The sequence below is a fragment of the Calonectris borealis genome, chromosome 13 (genome assembly GCF_964195595.1).
Source record: "Calonectris borealis chromosome 13, bCalBor7.hap1.2, whole genome shotgun sequence".
Classification (NCBI taxonomy): domain Eukaryota; kingdom Metazoa; phylum Chordata; class Aves; order Procellariiformes; family Procellariidae; genus Calonectris; species Calonectris borealis.
In genome coordinates, this window is record NC_134324.1 from 2440924 (window position 1) to 2461336 (window position 20413).

At 44.5% G+C, this 20413-nt stretch overlaps 1 protein-coding gene across 1 annotated transcript in view; it reads left to right on the forward strand.

Moving 5' to 3' along the window:
- The first annotated feature begins 1958 nt into the window (after nucleotides 1-1958).
- Nucleotides 1959-20413, forward strand: part of LOC142087906 (sodium/hydrogen exchanger 2-like) — a 29159-nt gene continuing 10704 nt past the window's right edge. The window contains 6 exon segments of the mRNA XM_075162694.1: nucleotides 1959-2598; nucleotides 4076-4539; nucleotides 4899-5149; nucleotides 9859-10076; nucleotides 13851-14047; nucleotides 18647-18736. Of these exon segments, the coding sequence (XP_075018795.1) occupies nucleotides 1959-2598; nucleotides 4076-4539; nucleotides 4899-5149; nucleotides 9859-10076; nucleotides 13851-14047; nucleotides 18647-18736 (1860 nt within the window).

Below are 20413 nucleotides of genomic sequence, written 5' to 3' on the forward strand. Positions count from 1 at the left end.
AAGGAGATGCTCGAGGCTTTGCAGGGTGAAAGCCAGTTTGCAGGGAGAGGCCGCGCTGACCCATCTGCGTGGAGCTTGTTGCGGGGTTGCAACCACCGCTACAGAAAGGAGCAGAGAAGAAAGCAAGTGAAACAGGTTCCTTAAGAACTCTGCCCAGGGTACTGGCTCAGGCTCTTTTCCCCTCTGGTAACATTTTATATCTTTTTCTTAAGAACCACGGTGTGTTTTGCTCTGTTCAGACAGAGAGTTAAGGTAAATAAGCATGCGTGCGTGTCTTTTCACTTCGCCTCTTAACTGTTGCTTAGTCCTTAAGGTCCTGATTTTATAAGTTAACTTTATTTGGAAAATGGAGCATAGTTTAATGTTATCCTCTCTGTTGACCTTCCTCAAATGCTGTCCCAACTCTGCTGTTTTTTTCTGGTTCCATTATCAAATAGGTATTGATTCTGCGCACAAAACCATTTTCCAGATAGTGCTATTGAGCTCCGCGCTGCAGGTCTTTTTTCCATCCAAGACGCAAACATTGCATTTTTGGCTTAAGGTAAATGGAAGCGAATATTAACTTTCTTGCCTTTTTCCTGAGAATAGCAAAAATCAAAACGGGTTGTTTGGGGTGGGAGAATAGGACGCTGGCAAAACTCCTGTTCCACGCCACCAAACTGGAACAAGTCTTCAAAATCCCAAGTTCAGCACCAAATATTTCAGCAGAAGGAGGAAATATGATGGCTTGGCATGCGAGCCCAGGCTCAGAACTGCTTCCACTGCTCTCAGCTCTGGCTGAGTAATTTCTTAATTACTCCTTAACTGCTATTAAGATCACTGTGTTCTCCCTCTTTCAGAGTAAGAAGGGATCCTGTCTCCTCGCCTCTTCCTCTCCTCCCCATCCCAGACCCTATGGAATTGAACCGTGGAATGAAGTCGAAGGAAAACCTTGTGGGATTTCTGTCCTCCAAGCGTCTGTCCTGCAGTTTTGTTTATTTTTTAAATACGCAAAGGGAGAAGTGGCACCAAGTTTAAAAAGCTTAGCTTGCTAGAAGACCGCTCCAATGAGAGGAGCGTTGCTCTGCTTTAAAGTCAGCAAGCGTGGTGAAGACACCATAAATTCAAATTAACCACGGTAAAGTAGAAAGAAGTCACTCCTCGAGTGTATCACTGCATCTGTCCTGTCTCCCAAAGTTTATCCTCCTCCTGCTTTACAAATCAGATCAGAAACAGGGAGCTCACGTGGGGCTGAGAAAGCCAGGATCTCTGTCTGCGTGATGTTGGGTTCTGGCCTGACAGCAGAAAAGTGCGTCACCAGCTTGTTATTGGCAGCTCAATTTTGGTGTCATTTAGGCAGATGAAGAGAAACAAATAGGCCATCGATCAGTCTAGCAACAGCCCGGGGCCTCCATATTTTAATTACATGTGTTCTTTGGACCAAATTAATCCCTGGTGAAACATCATCAACCTAAATGAAACTCCACAATGGAGGAATTTGGCCCAATATGTTTTTTTTCCTCTGTATTATTAATATATCTAACCCTGTTGCAAATAACTTCATATTTTTCTGTCTCTCCAACTTTTCTAAGCAAGCCCATTCAGTTTTTGATGCTGTTTTCAAGTAGTGAAGAGAGATGAAGATAACTTTTCCTGTTAGCCCTTATTATAGGAAGAAGCTTTAAGCAACAGTTGAAACTTATTCTTCCAGTACAGGTGGCCTCTATCCAGCCCAACGCTGCATTTAGCATAAGAAAGCTGGGTGCTCTGCGTGATTTACCAAACAGAAGCTTTGCTGCCGTGTGTTCTCTCTGTGGGCACTGGAGAAATCCGGTGAAGCCCACTCTAAGATGGGCCCATTTCTGGATGGGGCTGTTATGTGTGGGACCTGTCCCGTCAAAGCCTGGCTGCTCCAGCAGCAGTGAAGATCTTGTTTTTTCCCCTCCAAGAAGGGTTTCTGAGAGACTGGAAGCCAAAATATGTCAAGAGTTAGGACTAAAGTGCAACTTGGCTCTTTCTCAAGCGTGGATAGATGTGCAGTTGGTCTAAGGGCGCACGAGGCATTTTTTCAAGGAAGCATCTGCAGGAGGAGCCTCTGCCTGTTTGGGCACGTGGTGCCAAAGGCTGCGGTTCTCCAGCAGGGTCTCCCACCTGGAAGCCAATGGAGCAGGGAGGAGAGGCAGTGTGAGGCGGAGCGGTTGCTCCTCTCTTTGCAGCGACCCACGCAACGAGGGCGAGCTGAGCTCCGCTGCCTCCGGCAGCGCTCCCGACCGCTCGCCCGCACCAGTGAGAGTGGGAGCAGCCAGCGGCCAAATCCCGGCGGCAGACGGCTTCCAGGGCAAATGGAGCGGCAGAGGCCACGGTGCAAAGCTGCAGCTGCTGTCCTCGCTGGGTCCTTGCTCTCCTCCGTCCTCCAAGCCACCAGGGTCAGAGCCCTGCAAGGCTCCCCGCCGCTGCCGCGGCTGGAGGACGTGATCCCGGAGAACATCAGCTGGGCTGCCGAGGAAGCCCAGGGCAACGAATCCTCAGAGCACGCATTTTTCTCTCTGGATTATCAGCATGTTCAAGTCCCCTTTGAAATCACTCTCTGGATCATGCTTGCATCCTTGGCCAAAATAGGTAAGGCGTCTTGAGAGGGTGAGGAAGGACGGGGGTCTCCGTGGGGATGGTGTGGGCAGGGGTGGCCTTTGCTTCACCTCTTCTCCAATCCTGGAGCCTGAGATAACGTGCCAAGTCCTAAGGATGCACATGTTGTGTGCCAGACATACGGCATGCACAGGAAATAACTACCCAGTTGCATTTTAGGTTGGAAATGATGGTGTCCCATCTAGAAGTTCACACCTGTGCGTGGTGTTGCTATTAGAAGGAAAACTATCAGGGTTTCCAGGAATTTCATTTAACTGCAGTACACGCCAAGGGCTGCATTCATCTCGATTAGCTCGCCAGCTACACCGACATCTTCATCTTAAAATGAAGACTCCTTGGTCTTAAAAAAGGGTGCTGCATCTGGCCAGCCGCAAGGACTAATTCGGTCCATGTGCAGGGTGTTACACAGCCTAAAATAAAATCTCTCTGCATCAAGGAGGTTATCTGTGTAACAACACCTCAGAAATTATATTTTATATAACTTGGACCTGTCTTTATTTTTTTCTGCAAAACTGGACATAGGAAAGTGGAAATTACATATTCTTTTTTTTTTTCTCCAGGAATTGTGATCGTTTCTGTTAAATTACTGCTATAAAAGTTATTTTATAGCATTTTTTCTTTTTTTTTTTTTTCCTCAGAAGGGAAAAGTCTTGGAGATTAGATCAGAATTTCTTTCCGATGGAAATAGTCTTTTCGTTTCGCTATTCTGCATATTATATGATGAGATCTCAACCCTATTAACATGCATGAAGAAATAATAATGATCACAGAGGGTTTTTTTCTTATTATTCCTATTCCAGTTGGGTTTGTTTCAATTACTTTCTCTTGATAACTCACCCTGAGTACTTGTAGTGGCTGTCAGCATTTCTCTCTAACATTGGGTGTTGCACAAGGCTGGCTGGCTTGACTGGACTTTTTTCAATGTTGCCTTTAGCTTTAAGTGATAATGATTAAATAATATTAGAAGTGACATCATTTATAATTAATGAGAATGGTTTTTCTGATTTTTTTGATGTATGGAATCTGTATTGTGTTTAAAATTAGCAGTTGCTATTTACATTAGTGCTGAAGATGGCATACTAACTAGATTACATCATAAATCATGTCAAATAACTTTTATTTATGCAGATTATTTAGTTTTTCTATTTGTGTGTTACCTAAAAATATATCTTGAACCTTATGCTATGACGAAACGCAGTCTGAACCAACAGTAATTTTAGAAAGTTTGGTATTTTCAGTAACCTTTCCGATTTTCTACCCAATTTCTGATTGAGTGACTTCACCTTAATTGTGTGCATTTATTAGTACTACTCCAAAGCGTAGCCTGCTGAAGGTGGGAGCACGGGGACCCTCCTCACCCCAGCGAGGAGCTGGTTGGTGCTTTTCAGCCAGTTTGGGCTAATGAGATAATACTTTTTTTTCTTTTCTTTTCCTATTCATCCCTTTCCAGGGTTTCATCTATATAACAAGCTGCCTTCCGTCGTTCCCGAAAGCTGTTTATTGATATTTGTAGGACTCATCATGGGGGGAATCATCTATGGCTTAAACGACAGGTCACCGCCTGTTATGGACAGCGACATCTTTTTCCTCTACCTGCTGCCACCCATCGTCCTTGATGCAGGGTACTTCATGCCCAGCCGTCCCTTTTTTGAGAACATCGGCACTATCCTCCTCTACGCGGTCGTGGGGACGATATGGAACGTGTTTGGGATCGGCTTTTCCCTGTACGGGATCTGCCAGGTGAAAGCCTTTCGCCTGCAGGATGTGTCTTTGCTCCACAACCTCCTGTTCGGCAGCCTGATCGCCGCCGTGGATCCCGTGGCGGTGTTGGCAGTCTTTGAAGAGATACATGTCAATGAAAAGCTACACATCTTGGTCTTCGGTGAATCGCTCCTGAATGACGCGGTGACGGTGGTAAGGGCTAGCCTTTATTTTGAGTATTTAATGTTCAGAGGAAGGATGCTCTGGTGCTGAGAGGTGGGACGCGAGATCTGCAGAGGGAAAAGGCGTCAACAGCCTCTTCTAGCAGAGGACTCCTGGTCCACTCCTCTGGCCTGAGGTCCTGGGAAGCTTTCAGGTGAACATCTCTTCGGCTGTGTGTCTGGAGATAGAAATGCACGTGAGTGCCACAGCACTGCCCTGGTAGCAGCCTGACCTCCAGAGAAGGACGCTGACCCTGCACTGGCAGGGTATTTTAGTGTCATTGCTACATATGGCTATGACTGGTGAATGTCTTGTTAACGGCTGTTTTTCCTCTCTCATTTTTCACCCAGGTGCTCTACAAGCTATTTCGATCTTTCTGTGAAATGCCAGCCATCAAAAGTGTGGATGTTTTTGCTGGAGTTGGAAAATTCTTTGTGGTTGGGCTAGGAGGAGTTTTAGTAGGTCTTACTTTTGGGCTGACCGCTGCCTTTACCACGCGATTCACCAAGGATATCCGTGTCATCGAACCGCTCTTTGTCTTCCTGTACAGCTATCTTTCCTACCTCACTGCCGAAATGTTTCACCTTTCGGGGATCGTGGCGTAAGTATGTCCCAGCATCTCATCTGCCCAGGAAAGCTTTCTGGCTATATTTACTGAAAAGTGTCAGAAAACGTTTTAAAGTAAGTTTGCTTAGTTGGAAATCCGCGTATGGCAGCGAACAGCGAGTACAAAAGCCTGTGGAAGAGCGGAGGGGTGAGCCCCATTTCACACATCAGACAATGACACGTCAATGGTCATTGCTGCAAGTCACAAGCAGTCCAGACGACTGCTGCTGGGCAAGCTTCAGATGGCTGGTCGGTTTGTGTAGGTTATTGAGGAATGCTTATCTGAGCTCCATGGTTTTCATTTGGAAACCCTGAATGTTCAAGCTGCGAGATGTCTAGAGGGTTTGGCAGAGCCAGAAGAGGCTTTCTTGGCATATTTTGTTGTTTTCCATGTGAGGCCCAGTTAAAACTAACATTTGAAGAGCTGCAAGGAGTATTTAATCAAATCCTCAGAAGGTTTGGTCTGAGTTTACAGCACGTCTGTTCTAGCACCCTCCTCCAGACCTGCACGCCCATTTGGGCGGTGGCCCCAAGGGAGCGCTGAGGCAGATCTTACGGTGACGGAGCAGAGTGATGGGGTGGGAGTTGTGTATCCCCGGCAGAGCTGAAGCCTGGAAATATTCCTACTGTTCAGGAGTGGAGAGCCCTAATGGAAACCTCTGCTTTGGAGATTCAGACTTACTGCCAGAAGTTGTTCAGACACAGCTCATGAGTTTGGTCTCCTAAGTGAAGGTGTCATCTATCATCTATCTCCTGTAACGTTTGAAATCTGCTGACCAATTTCAGCCAAAGTTGTCAGAGATGAAGGTTTCAAAGGTGCTAAACCCAAACTGCCTGCAATTTGCTACAGCACAGTCAGTCCTATACACTCTTCAACCTAAAACCCACTTCAGAGCACGGACGGGTTTACCCTGTGAAGCTCTTGTACCACCAGGGAATGGCACACGGGGCAGACGAGGACTGCCTGCGGCCGAGTCCCACGCTGTATCGGGTACCACCTCGCATATTCCCATGCAACTTTTTGGATCAGTGAAGAGAAGCTATTTGTTTCTGTAAATTCACAAATTTCACAACTTGTAACTTACAGATGATGAGTTAATTTATTTTGCTTTTTACTGGGTAGGTCTTTCAATAAAACGAATAATTTTGGGCCAGGTCCTTCAGTTTTGAGAGGTAACTGAGCTTTGGGCTTCCCTCCTGTGTTTCACTTGCAGAGCAGGTGCTGAGAAAAAAGTAGATATAATAATCCTAATGGTCGAAGAAAGCTCACCTTGGAAAGCAGAGACAGATGAAAAACAGAGTGACCCAGTCCTTCTGGTTTCTGTGGGCTGATATCTGCTGCAGTTGGTTCTCCTGCCTAAACTAAGTCAGCTGGTGCTGAGGATCGCAACCAACTATTTAATATTTCCCTGAAGACTATAAAGTGCACTTAGACTGCATTGATAGCTACAGTGTAAACAACTGTAAACCTGATAATAATGAAGACAAAAAGAAAATAAAAAATTAAGTCAGGTACCAGCTAGACCCAGGAGTATCTGGAGATCTATTTTAAAACTAATGCTACCGCTTTGGGTAGAAACCATTCCTATATCTTGCAGATTTTTTTCTTCGAGTGGTTAATAGGAGCAATATTCTAGCATCACTGAAAACAATTCTAGCTGTGGGAATAGGTAAGAGAAAGCCTATTTATAGGAGACAGAACAGTGAAATAAATATGCTGCATAATCATCGTGGAGCAGAAAACATTCAATCCTAATGGTGTCTCCTTCTATCAATCACAATCTAATGTACCCATTATGGAACCCATTTTCTATTCTTTTGAATAATGCATTGTTTCTAAGGCAAAACAATTGCAAAGGCAGCTGATTCCTGCACTGCTGGTCTTATAATTGCCAAATTATAAATGCCTCTTTTATGTATCTTGATTTCAAACAATTCATTCATTTGTGACCAGGGAATACAGTATTATAAGAAGCAGATCTTGGCAGTTTGTTTCTTTGAAAAATAAATTGATTGCCAAAAAAATCAATTCTACATAGTCCAAAAAAAAAAAAATCTGTGAATGCAACCCAATCTGCTAAACAGTTCTGCAAATTTTTTTTTAGTTTGTTTCTTTTTTTCCTTCCCCCCCTTGCCCTAGTGGCAGTGCCCATCTTTGAAGCTGTGACAGAACAGGTCGGGTTTATTCCCTGTCAGTGAATCGGGTGTGAACCCATATCCCTTTCCCCAGAAGTGTTCCCAAACCACGGCTCTGGAAGTCACTTCCCATAAATACTTGTTGGATTTCTTAGTTCCTAGCTGGAACTATTTTATCCACTATTTATTGAGGCAGATACAGAAACAGAAGAATTTTTTTTTTTTTTAGCCTGTGGTTCAATCCCTGTTACTCTTTCTGGCCTGGTGCTTTATGCAAAGTGGGTCAGTCTGAAAAGGATAAATCAAAAAAGACCGATTTCAGAATATTTTAAGTATTGGTACATTTTCTTAGGAGAAGAAAGATGAAAAAGGGGTTTGAATCCTGGCCTCATGCTGCTGGATAAAACGGGATCTCTTTCCCCAGTAAGAGCATTGTGGCTTTTCTGAGTCTGACCTTTTGTATCCTGTGCCTTTACTACAGGCCCTCCCCCTGAAGCCCAGTTTTAATTTAAAACCCAAATGTTTCCTTCTCCTTCAAAAAATGTATGGCTTTTCATGGCAATGAGGAAAAACAAATAACAATTATTTTTAAATGAAAGAAATAGAAACGTGTGTGTTTGTGGTTTTTCTTTTGTTTGTTTGAACGCAAAGCCCAGTAATCAGCAACACACGGGGGGGGACGTGCATCTTCATTTGAAAAAGCTGGGTTTTTTTCCCCCTTGTAATTCCTTATTTGTTGTTCCAGCTGAATATCTGATAAGTATTTTCCCATAATACTGTTGCTGATTTTCTTAGTGCTTTAAGTAGAGCAGAAATTAATGTAGTCTTGGTCCAAGAAGAGGTGCAGTTGTGGCAGTGAGGATGTGTTAGTGATTCACTGACGAGCCGGGAGGAAAGCGGCCCTTACTCCGCTTTTGTTAGCAGCGGTGCGGATCAGGAGCAGCAATGCAGTGGCCGACAGCATCTTCCTGAAATAAATCAATAGCTGTGGAGGAGAGAATCAGGGTCTTTGGTTTCGTACAGGTTATAAAACCACAACCAGAGCACAGTCAGCTCTGCCCAGCTGCAAACTGTTCTGTTCGCCGGGGCCAGGGGGCAGCCCTGGGTTTTTTCCATCAAAGCCCAAATAATGCAAATAATCTCCTTTGTGAAATTCTGGGGTTAAATGTGATGTTTTCACTGCAAAGCAGTAGTTGCATGGCTGTTTGCTGAATAGCTTAGAGCTTACATTATGGATAATGTGCTGCGGAGGCCACCACTTATCTTAACACCTATTTGCACCTATATGGGTCACTTACCTGTCCTGGTCACAGCGGTGTTTAAAGTCAGTCTGCCAGACCCAGGGGCACTTCTGCAAGCTGAGGATCTACTTCTCTGTGGGCTTGTCTGCATGTGATATAATGTAAAGAAAGTTACCGTGATGTCTCCTGTGAAAGGAATTTTTAATGCAATAAAACTCCACGTGGGTGGCCTTACCAAATACCAATGGAAATCAGATTTCGGAAATGTAAAGGCGTTTTGCTATTGCTGGTACAATATTTAGAACAAAATGTTTCTGTCCAGGTTAAAATATAAAAAAATGGAGCTTCGACTCTTTGAGCACTCAATTGTTTTGACCTTCTAAGATTGCTGGCCTGAAAATGTATTGATTTGAAAAGCTGACGAATCAGGCTAACCACATGTACCCTGTAACTTGGAGAACCAATTATCCATGAAAAATTGCAAGGCAGAAGTTTTAATTGGTGCTGCATGCTTCTGAAGTGACCTTGGGTATGCGGTACCCGAGGAGGTCAGATGTTCTGACTATAGCAACAGCATTTCTTGGCTTATTGTGCAGCCTTGAGAGTGTGCTTGAGCTTATTGTCTCTTGGTTGCATGGAGTCAATGGCTTCCTAGCTGTGCCCAAATAATATGTAGTGCAAGTCCAGGCAGGCTTAGAACTATACAGGGTGAGGTACATCGTGTGCTTAAGTTTCTCCAACTTTAGATTAGCTTTGGTTCCTTGGGTGAAGGAATACAGCATTCGGGCTGCTCTTAAACTACACCGATTCCGAGTCCTGCAAGAATCTGCTGTAGTGACCAGATATCAGCCAAACTCACAGGAGTCCTATTTACACATTTCTCATGCTGAGAAACAAGTCTCCCATTCCCTCAACTGTCTTTCTCTCATCCGGGTGAAATAGGTAATGTGGGCTCCTGCGCATGAAACTCTTCAGCCCAGATGGTTAGAGTTTGGCAAAGTTAAAGAACTGAAAACAGTGTGTTGTGATGGGACGAGTTGGTGTAGCGAATCATAGGTATTGCTGTGTGGCTGTGATAAATGCAATAGATGGTGAGTTGTTTGTCTGTTAGAAAAGAGATTCGGACAGTCTGGTCAACGTATATAGTATCTTATTGTCCTGGTGGCCCTCCTGATATTATTGGACTGATGTAGGAAGCGAATCACTACCCAGTGAGATGTCCGCAAACATCTAAGAGTTGATGAAGCCTATTTTTTTTGTAAATGACAATGTGTTGATTTTGTGTGCTTAAGTAGAAAAATTTATTTTTTTGTTTTCATTTTCTCAGCATCATTGCTTGTGCCATGGGCATGAAACGTTATGTGGAGGCCAACATCTCTCTGAAGTCTCACACCACAGTCAAATACTTCATGAAGATGTGGAGCAGTGTCAGTGATACCCTCATCTTCATCTTTCTTGGAGTTTCCACCATTGGAGAAAATCATGAGTGGAACTGGCCGTACATTTGCTTCACTGTCATTTTCTGTCTCATTTGGAGAGCACTAGGTATGGTGAAATTATAGATTTTATTTTTTCATATATATTATTATTTATGGGAGTGAAAAATGTGATTCCATTAAATGAGAGAATATTCCTGCCCCCACCAGCATCCTTTCCTGCTAGCTCTGTGTGTGTGGTTATCCCGGATGTGAATGCAAGGACTGCAGAGGTCACCCCAGCTGATGCTTCCCTCCTCCTCCATCACTTGCTCAATAGCAAGTCTTGCATTTTACTGCAATTTCCTAGTCTGTGCACTCACCACAGACAGCACTGGTGCTAAACAGAAATTCTCATGCCATCTATTTTATCAATACCTCTGTCTTAGACCCTCCTCTGATTGCTGTGATCTCCTCTTCCATTTCAGTGTATCTTAGTCCCTTGGTATTATCTTCACAGTAGGAGGGAGATTGTAAGGACCTACCTTGGGATCAGAGGGCCGTGTAAAACCATGGGGCCTCTGACTGCATATTCTGAGTTGCAGAGATTTAAGGGATTAAATTCGTAACAAGTTTGTGTACAGCAGCATCCTTAAATTGGAAACTGGAGGAACCTTCAAACAGCTGCCCCTGGAGATGCTGTTCTGCTTTACAGAAGACAGAACTGAGAGAATCAGGGAGTTGTTGAGGTTGGCAGGGACCTCTTGAGATCATCTGGTCCAACCCCCTGCTTGAGCAGGGTCAGCTAGGCAGGACTGTGTCCAGACGGCTTTTGATTATCTCCATGGACGGAGACTCTACGACCTCCCTGGGAAACCTATTGCAGTGTTTGACCGAGTCAAACAGTAAAAAAGTGACCAAGACTTAGCGATAACAAGAGGAAGAGAGCCACACGTGAAAATGCTCTCCTGATAATTGTTGCTAAAGATAATCACCTTGAGCTCAGTTACGATGAAAACCTGAGTCCTGATCCCAGAATACTCTGGGATCCCATTTTCATGTGTTGTAAATGACCAGAAAAATAGATGCACTGCTCTACCATCGTCCCCAGTTGTATCTTGCGCTGATTTGGTGTTCAGAGAGGCTGATTCTCCGTTGCCTGTATAGTGTGCCGTCACTGTCACCGAAGTGAGTGCAAAGAGCCTACCTTCTCATTTAGGGATGGTTTTATATATTAACTATATCTGCAAATATAACAGAGCACACATTTTGGCAAAGAATTTGAGAGCTAAAAAACATTCGATGGGGTTTATATTTACAAACCACTGAGAGTGAACTCAAATTTGATAGACACTTCAAGAAATTGCTTAAATAGGATAGGCCATGATTAGCAAGACATAGCAGAATGGGTTTTATTAGCTGTTAATGCATGCCAAGGTTTGTTTTAATAACTGTGCACCATAAACGCACTTGGAAACATGCTTATTAGTCAGTTGTGTGTACATTCAAACGTTTTGTTACGATTAAGTGGTTTTTCCTTAAATTATTTGCTCAAATGAGAAGAAGGTCTAAGTGAGTTTGACTTTTTTTAGTTCAAAAATTCTTCATTGCAAGACATAAGGAACATGGTAACATTACAGAAGCACACTGAAAATCCTCTGGCTCTCTAAACACAGCTCTCCTGATTGCACTCTCAAATTATGCAGCACATTATTAGAGAAGGGCTCAGCGCTGCAGCCAGGAAAACAAACCCTCTTTCCGTTCAAAATCCCCCTTGAATTAAATAAGAACACACAAACCAGGGCTGAAAACCATCTTGCGCATCTGATCCTGAATAGGGTGTCCCTTTTCTGCAGCACCTTGCTGGAGAGCCGTAGGTGTGCCGGGAGGACGCGAGCTGGGCAGGGTGCCGCACGAAGCCGGGCTGGGAACCTCCTGCTGTGGAGGTGGTGGTTGAGATTAGACCCTGACCTGCTCAGACCCGTCCAGCAGCTCTGGACGTGCTCAAGGCAGGATCCAGAAATGGGAGGCACCCACAGAGGTTGCTTGCAGGGATTGGGGACTTTTGGGTTGACGGTGCTGGGGTAGTGTGTAAGCTCTGCTCTAGTCCTTCACTGGACCCTCCCCGTGCTCTTAAATGAGAAAGGATTCTGCTGAAGCCTGGGGACTGGCATTACTTTGATATAGGAGAGAGCATCTAAAACGCAAAATACCTTAATTGCATGACAGCACTAGTATTTTACTGTCATCCAAGCATGAGGGAGATTTCCCTCTGCTCTTTCTAAGGTGTATCTCCAGAAGAAAATATATTCTACTCAAAATGATTAATTGTATGTCATCTCTTGGAGCAAACTGGCCTTGAATTAGTTTAGCGAATGCTAATAATAATTTATGAGGAAAGATTAAATTAAGACAAAGGCCAGGATATCAACTCAAGTGAATTTTGTTCCTTTAAATCATCGGCGCTGCCTGAGCTTTACAGAAGCTGCAGATGTGATCTGAGGTATGCTTTATTTTATTTTTTTTTTTTTTTACGTTACAAAGAACCTTGAAACTGAAGTACTTCACATCTGCTGGTCTGGGCACCAGCTCCACGGAGCTCTGGAGATGGGGAAGGTGTCGCAAGGTTCAGCTAATTGAGTTCCCCATTCCTGAACATCCCCAGCTTTTTGTTTTCTTCAAACCGGTCTGATGTGCAATCAAAGTTCAGATATTTTTAGTTGTATGTGTGTGGGAAGATGTTTGATATATACAAGCGCACTATTTTTGAAGTTTATTTCTTTTACAAACACCCTTTAGAAAAGCAATAGTGATGTGGATCCAGCTAATTACTAGCAAAAGTCAATGACAGTCTGTGTCACCGGTTCTCAAAATGGCCATTAATCTTCAGGAAATAAGATGTTTATCATATCCGTTGGTATTAAGATCACGGCTTACTGATTTAAGGCCCAACTTTTTGTACCTTTGTGCATCTGTTTGTGTATTTGCAAATTACTATAAATTACATCAATTGCTGTGTCACCTTACGTAGTCTTAAATTTATGCAGTATAAATCTTTGAGTGAAAGATTTGTGAAGAAACAACATCAACACAGGCAGAATATGGCTACTTATCCAAGCTACTGCGTGGAAACTTTTGGAAATTGGAGGGTAACTTGTGGCTAAATTGTTGCTGGTGGTTTGTCTCGAGAGCATTTGTAATCCAAGCAATTCTATCATTTGTTATCACCAATTAGAATAAATCAATTAATATTTCAATTCCGTTCTAGGAATCTGGCTCCGTATCGTTATACGAGTAAAGTTTTGGCTGGCACATGACCATAGAATTGCCCTAAACACTTTAATTAACCGCCATCAAAATAAATGTGCTAATACATCCTATGTCGCCAATAGTTATTGCTTGTTCAGTGTTTAGCTGGTGCGTAACACCGAGTCAGCAGGTAAACGGTATGTTCTGGGGATCCGCCGTCATGGGGGCGGGATGACACTAAAACTCCCCTGCAGACTTCCGAGCCCTTCTGAAGGAAACTCTGGTTTCCCGCTGGACTGTGATAAGCACAAGGCTGAGTTAAAAAACAGGCGAATTTGCTACAAGATGAGCTACCTAAAATTTTATAGTCGTACAAACCCCCAGAACTGCGGCCAGTCAATGGTGTTTGTAATCCCCCAAACCAGGAATGTGTTGGGGATTAATTTTCGCCTGGACAAATCAAATGCAAACCTGTCGGACCAGGCTGGAAGAAAAGCCCTTCTCCAGTGGGATATTGGGAATATACCACCTCGGGCCCTGGCCAGTTCCTCGTGATTGGTCTTTGCCAATTCAGTAAAATATGTAAGAAGATTATGAGTTTTATCTAATTGCTCTTTGTGTTTGATGTGCTCCCATCTTCTTTCCTGCTTTTCAGGGGTTCTTGTGCTGACTTTCTTTGTGAACAGATTTCACGTGAACACCATCACCAGCAAAGACCAATTCATTATAGCGTACGGGGGTCTCCGAGGAGCCATTTGTTTCTCTTTGGTTTTCTTGCTTCCTGACTTTCACAGAAAGAAGCTCTTCATTGCAGCAACAACTGTTGTCATCCTCTTCACCGTGTTCATACAGGTAAAAACAATCTCGGTGTCGCCAGCAGATGTAAAGAATGAGCATGATTTATTTTCCAGACAAATAACTTTCCCTCCATCGAGTGGTTAGGCATATAAAAATTTAAAATCATTACTGAAGGAGGCAGAAGGTGTGAGAATATGTCACACCTTCATGAGGTTGACTAGCAGTCGTTGACTTACAACATGAGCTGTAACATTTTCCATGATAACTTGTCCCATCCTTGATCTGGTCCATCTGTATTGGGGTAGCAATGGTGAAAATTGTGAAGAATGATGCTGGCGTAGGTTTCCTCTCTGAAGTAGTGCTTTTACGTGTTTTATGTGAGAGCAAAGCCAACACAAATCAAGCTCTACAACTAGTTTGCTGTTTGAGCAAGGTAAGAACCACTTGTTATTGTAGGCCTTCTCATGAAATGAAATGCTACCTGAGCCATGCAGTAATGAAGGTCAGTTTTCCTGATCCCAAAGGTGAGAAGATGGAAGATACTGGAGATACTCCAAACCCTCTGAATGTGGGCAGCAAGAATTTTAAGAGGTTTATGGTTTGGTTGTCTCAATTTTGGTAGTTCACAAGTGGGACAATTTAAAGGGACCTAATTTTGAAGGAGTGACTTCTTAACACTTTATGAGAATGAGTTCCATTTTATTGGGGCACCCAACAGCTGAAGCAACAACAGTCATTAGTTGTTTAACCAAATATTTTGTATATACGTCTGAGATGTTTTCACATTCGTGCAGCAAAGCAGCTGCAATTATTTTATGATGATGCAGCAGGAAGGGGATTGCTTTAACTCTTCCACTAGAAAAAAATTTGGGTGTGTTACTTGTTATAAAAGCCAGGAAAATCAGAAGCAAATAAAAATGTCATAGCACATTTGATTTATTTGCCTCTAACTTTTCTTTTATAACTGATCCCTAAGCCCTGTTGCTACCTGCTTTCTCTTTCTGCCCTAGTGATTCTTGGGTTGTTTCCTACCCAGTGGGAAAGCTTCTGCAAGTGAGTGCAACCTGCCCCGATCATGGGCTGGCTGTGGACATGTTAATCCCCTGCTGCCAGGGTCGGAGAGGGAGGTGGACCCTCACAGCACTGGTTGCTCTGAGATATTGGGTTTATTGTTTAAAGCACGAATGTACTTTTTTTTTTTTTTTTTTAAGACTGTTCTCTGCTGTGGGTGTTTTTGCAAAGCCCAATCCTATAGAAAAGCTGTAGGAGCATCTGCAGCTTGAGCTGCTCCTGGGGAGCGTATGGAAGGTGCCACATCTGACCCCTGCCTGCCGTTGCATAGCGGGCAAGGACCCAGGCTGGTCAGCCTGCAGCTGGGGCAAGGGGCATTGCTCTCCTCACTAATATGCTTTTATTTTTCACGGGTTCTTAATTAGCACCCCTCCAGGTGCACGATGGAGAGGTTTTCTCTCCCCAGGGCGCAGGCTGGGGTTGCCAGGGGTTGCGGTGAAGCCCTGCTCGGGAGGAGCAGGCAGCAGCTCCCGGCATCGCTGTGACATCTAGCGGTAAAACCCTCCCTGCAGCCTTCTGCGGGGGGAAGGCTTTGGATGTCTCCCTGCTCTTCTCTGCCCAGCAGCAAGTCTGGAAGGGCGAGGCTCCTTTCGGGGTTTCTCTGAAATGCACCTTTTAGTTCACCTGGAAAACGCCGTCACGTTTGAAGGAGGATGTGGTGGGAAAATTGGGGCCGTCCGGTCCCGAAGTGAGCGAGGCTGATGTCCTACCTGGGGTGCTCAATCCCAAAAGTTAAGAGTGGGTCTCCATAGGGCTGAAGCAAGTGGGATGGGAGTCTGGGAAAGACGCCGTGCAGAAAAGCTCACCGGGAGCTCCTGCTCAAGGGCATGAGGTCCATGCAGAGCTGCTGACCCCGGGCTGCCCTCGGATGAAGGGAGCAGAGCAGCTCCTGGGGCTTTGGGAGATGGTGGGTCACGGTGACAGCTGCCCCATGGCTGAGCATCACCCCGCGAGAGCAAACTCCTTCCACTTGGCCTCCCTGAACCCCTCAGGTGTGGGTGTTGGGCAATGTGGAGGGTTGGGGTTGACCCTCTGCTTCCCCACCACCACCTAATCCACATCATGAGCTGAAAAAATGGTCAGCAAGTGTGACGTGCCGATGGGCTCGGAGCTGAGACCCGCAGGGCAGCTGGACCGGGCGCAGTTTTCAGACTGAAAGGAGCAAGCAGGGGCCGGGGGTGGGGGGAGCGTACTTAGGTGGAGGTTGACAAGTTTTAAGATGCAAATGTGGGTCAGAAATTGAAAAGATACGGTCACTAGGCACGTCCGCTCATGCAGAGACGCTCTTGAGTCTCAGACAAAGGTTGTTCTAAGGCAGCAGCTCCATTCTGCCGAGGCTTCGGAAAATCCTTCCCAGGACTGGGAAAAGGGCTTTTGTGTAACCTCAAAGCTCAACTGGTGATGTCATCTCCATGCGAAAGGGTGAGAGTTAAACAGGGTCCCCCACGGGTACGTGTCGGCGGGGCGACCCCTTGACCTTCATTCAGCCATTCAGCGGGAACATAGCATCTCTAACGACAGACTTTGCCCAGGCTCCAGATACCTGCAGTATTGTGGAGCTGAGGCCAGCACGAGAACAGAGCAGGGGGAAAAAGTAAACTTGCTTAAAAGCTGAACCAGAAAGATATTGGTGCAGCTCAGCACAGAAAACATAGGTAAATAAACCAGAAGCGGTTCTGAAGATGAACCTTCAGAAACCTGGGTTTGCAAATGAGTCCTACAGCTTCTGAAGTCCGTGGCAACTGCTGCCAGCCACGTCGATGGATGCAGGATTGAAGAGTGAATATCTTTAATATCCCAGCATCCTTCACGGTGCATGTCACTTTGGGTGGAAAGGATGAGTGAAATATTGGCTACAAAACAACTTCTGCGGATAGTGGACTTGGTTTTTTTGTTGTTGTTATTTTGTGCAGTAAGTTTTCTTTATATTCACAGTGATATCAATGCAGACTTGGGGGGGGGTGGGTCCTGTGTTAAGATGGGACAGAAACTAGGGGAGAGATGATTTGGGCCCTTTTGAGCTGGCGAAGGCCAGCAAGGCATCTTGTCGGGGCACAAACCCATTTCATTTTCTTGGAAATCCTGACAACACTGTGTGAAAAGCCTCCTGCTACACGGACTGATGACCAGCGTGTAAGCAATTGGGCTTGTCCATACACGGGTCTATCAGTGCATTACACAACCCAGGAAACTCATCTATTTTGGTCTAACTCCGTTGCATAAGGCTTTTCCCACAACAAGCCTGGTTAATAATTTTGAGAAGGTTGACTGAGCAATTGTCAAGTCCTCAGCGCTTCCAGGCAGGCCTGGATATGCGCCACGTAGACCAGAAAGTCCTCCAAGGAGCTGTGGGCTTGTCTGGAATGTCACAAAAAGCCCTCATTGTTCTGCCTTTCAGTGTGGTTTAAAAATTAAATACCACGTTCTCCATTTGAAGTTCACTCTCTCAGCCTATTGGCCTCTGACCTCTTCCATGAAATTGTTAGCAAATATAATAATTGTGAAGAGGTTTTTTTTTTGTTTGCTGCCTACGCTGACTCATTAGCTACTGGATCGCTGGCGGTAGAAAAACGTTGTGTGAGCCATGATAGCATGGGATGCACTTCAGATGCGTTATCCCTGGTGGGTGGAGGAGCATCACAGGGGACCTACAGGTGTGTTGTGAAGTGATGTGTGGCCTGAAATGACACATGGGATTCCCATAATGCTCCCAAGGTCAGGAAGGGCCAAAGGAATTCAGGTGTTTCTAAATTTGGGAGTCCTGGTCACAGAACTCCAAAATGCCACTTTAAAATGAAAACAAATGCAGCTGATTATCCAGTGAAGGCAAGAGACCAAATTGCATAGTCTCTACTTAATTTTTGTAATATCTGTTATTTCTGAATTTGTGAGTTTTATGTTGTTTACTCTGAATAGCAATGCATTTTTTATTGCTATTAGCTATTAAAATGACACATTAATTGTTTCTGCAATTAAAAATGTGTTCAACTCTCCTCCGTGCCAGCATTTGTGACATTCAGAAGTCATAAACATCAACTACTCCATCATTTTTGCTGTAAATATGTCCTAGAAAAGTCATTTCATACCGAAGCCAGACTAAGAAATGCATCACAGCAGCATTTTAGAAGTTCTCTCACGAGGCTTAAAGGACATTAAAACTCTTCCCTTGACCCTTCCCACCAGGTGGATACTTTGATTAGTAAACTTAGCCACCGGCTACCCATCAAAGATCGTTGGAGTAATGATCTGTGACACGTAATACTCAAAAAGTTAGCAGACAAATGCTGGCGGAGGCTGCGCGCTGTGAAGTCTCAAGGACTATCATCGTTTCAGGCATTTATTTGAACTTTGAACGTTTCAAGCCCCTTTCCATCTGGTAGGCTACAAGCAATAGCAAACCACAGGCTTGACCTTGAAGTTATTGGTTGACTTTTTATGGTCTTTGTGTTGCTAGATGAGGAGAGCGGAGCATTTCTCCTCTCTGCGTACCCCCATCCTGAAGCCTGTATGTGAGCTCCTGTTGGCACTAAAAACACTTGATGTGAAGAAAGGCTGATTTTTGTGTATGTGGTTATGCTGCAGGGAACGACCATCCGTCCTCTCGTTGACTTGTTGGCTGTCAAGAGGAAAAGAGAGAGTGCTCCCACAGTGGGAGAGCAGATCCACATTCGGGTAAGTGATGATCCATCAACACACAGCCAGAGCTTTTCAATATGCTTTGCTGATAGCGAGATGGTCCTGAAATGTGGTGTGCCTCCAGGCACTCTACAGATCTGCAGTTTTACCCGAATCCTCTGCAGGTCAGTCCCTTTCCAGGTTTGAAGTCCTATGCAGCTTCCTAACCATGGGCTGTTATTTGCATTGGAATAGCAGCCACCGACTCAATCAGGCTGGTGTTGCATTAGGTGGTGCACAAACATGACGGGAAGGGACAATCACTCGCCCAAAAGTTTATACTTGAACCTAACACCAACTTTTCTGTTTCTCTGAAAAGAGCAAAAGAAAGAAAATGAGACTTGGTTGCTTTCAGGGTTGGGATCCTCCATGTGTTCACCAGTCACTTCACTGCCATCAGTTTGGATATTTTTGCAAAAAAATTTAGAAAAGGGAGGATAAGGAAAATGCTGTGTTGGAAGGAACCACTGAAGTCACCATAACCCAAAGGTGGAATTTAGTTCACCTTGCTCTCGCCATCCAAACGTTGGCCTTTCTAGTTACAGAGGACTTCTCCAGAGAGTGGGTCAACTCCATGAGAAAGCAAGGTACTCTGCACACCTAGCTGAGGCTCTGCATTGCTGGAGGGAGGCTTGGCTGGATCCCACCGCAATGCTCTCGGTGCACTGAGGAACAAATCAGAGAGGCTTTGCACCAGGTCTCCTTAGTCTGAGGCTTACAACCTGATAGGGAGCTGTGGCCTGGGATTTTTAATGCAGTGAAACCCTGCATCCAATGTAAAATAATGTTTCTGAATCTAATTGTTTATGCCCAGTCACATTTCTGTAGCTATGAGTCCTTCAGGAATATTTTTGTCATCTTTTTGGGCAGCTAGAAATAAAGACGTTAGGTCTGAGGACATTTGTAAAAACTGTTTGGCATCCTCACAATTAGGTTGTATTACAGGGCTTTGTCTGAGGTTAACAGAACAGTTCAATAGGCTGAAGAGGCTTTTCCTAACATGAACAGAGAATACTTTTCTTCTTTTGTTAGCCTGTGAATAGTAAATCATCTCTGGAAACGTGTTTATTAGGAAATGTGAGCTGAAAATGGCTGTGTACCAATTACGTTAAGTAGAGAAGGTAACAACGCAGATAGTTGGAAACCAGGCACGCAGAAGCCAAGCAGCTTTCTTCCTCAAATTCATTTCCCCGTCTGGATAGTCGGGACATTCTTGCTCTCAAGAGCGATGATCAGTGGGGGGGTCATTTGTCGGTCCTCAGACCTACAGCAGCTAATAGCAATGTGAGGACTCTAAACCTGGACTGCAGGGCTGAGTGAACCACTCTGAAACTTTTCTGTCTCTGACCCCACAAAAAAGATATATATTTTTTAAAATTAGATCTGGAGAAAGCTCCAGGGACATTGGTACCTGACTGGGGGGGGGGCATTGACCTCTCCCAGTTTAGAGATGCTAGTAGGAGGGAAAACAATTTGGGAAATTGCAGAGATTTATCTTCTAGGTGGGAAAATCAACCTGTCCGGGATTTTTAATATAATTTTAAACAATAATAATGTTTTTGTATAAGGCACGATATGACCAATGATTTCATTTAGTGGGAAGTGTCTGGGGGAAGGCAGTATTTATTATTCAAGTCAAAGCATCATTTGTATGTTATCTACATCTATATCCTG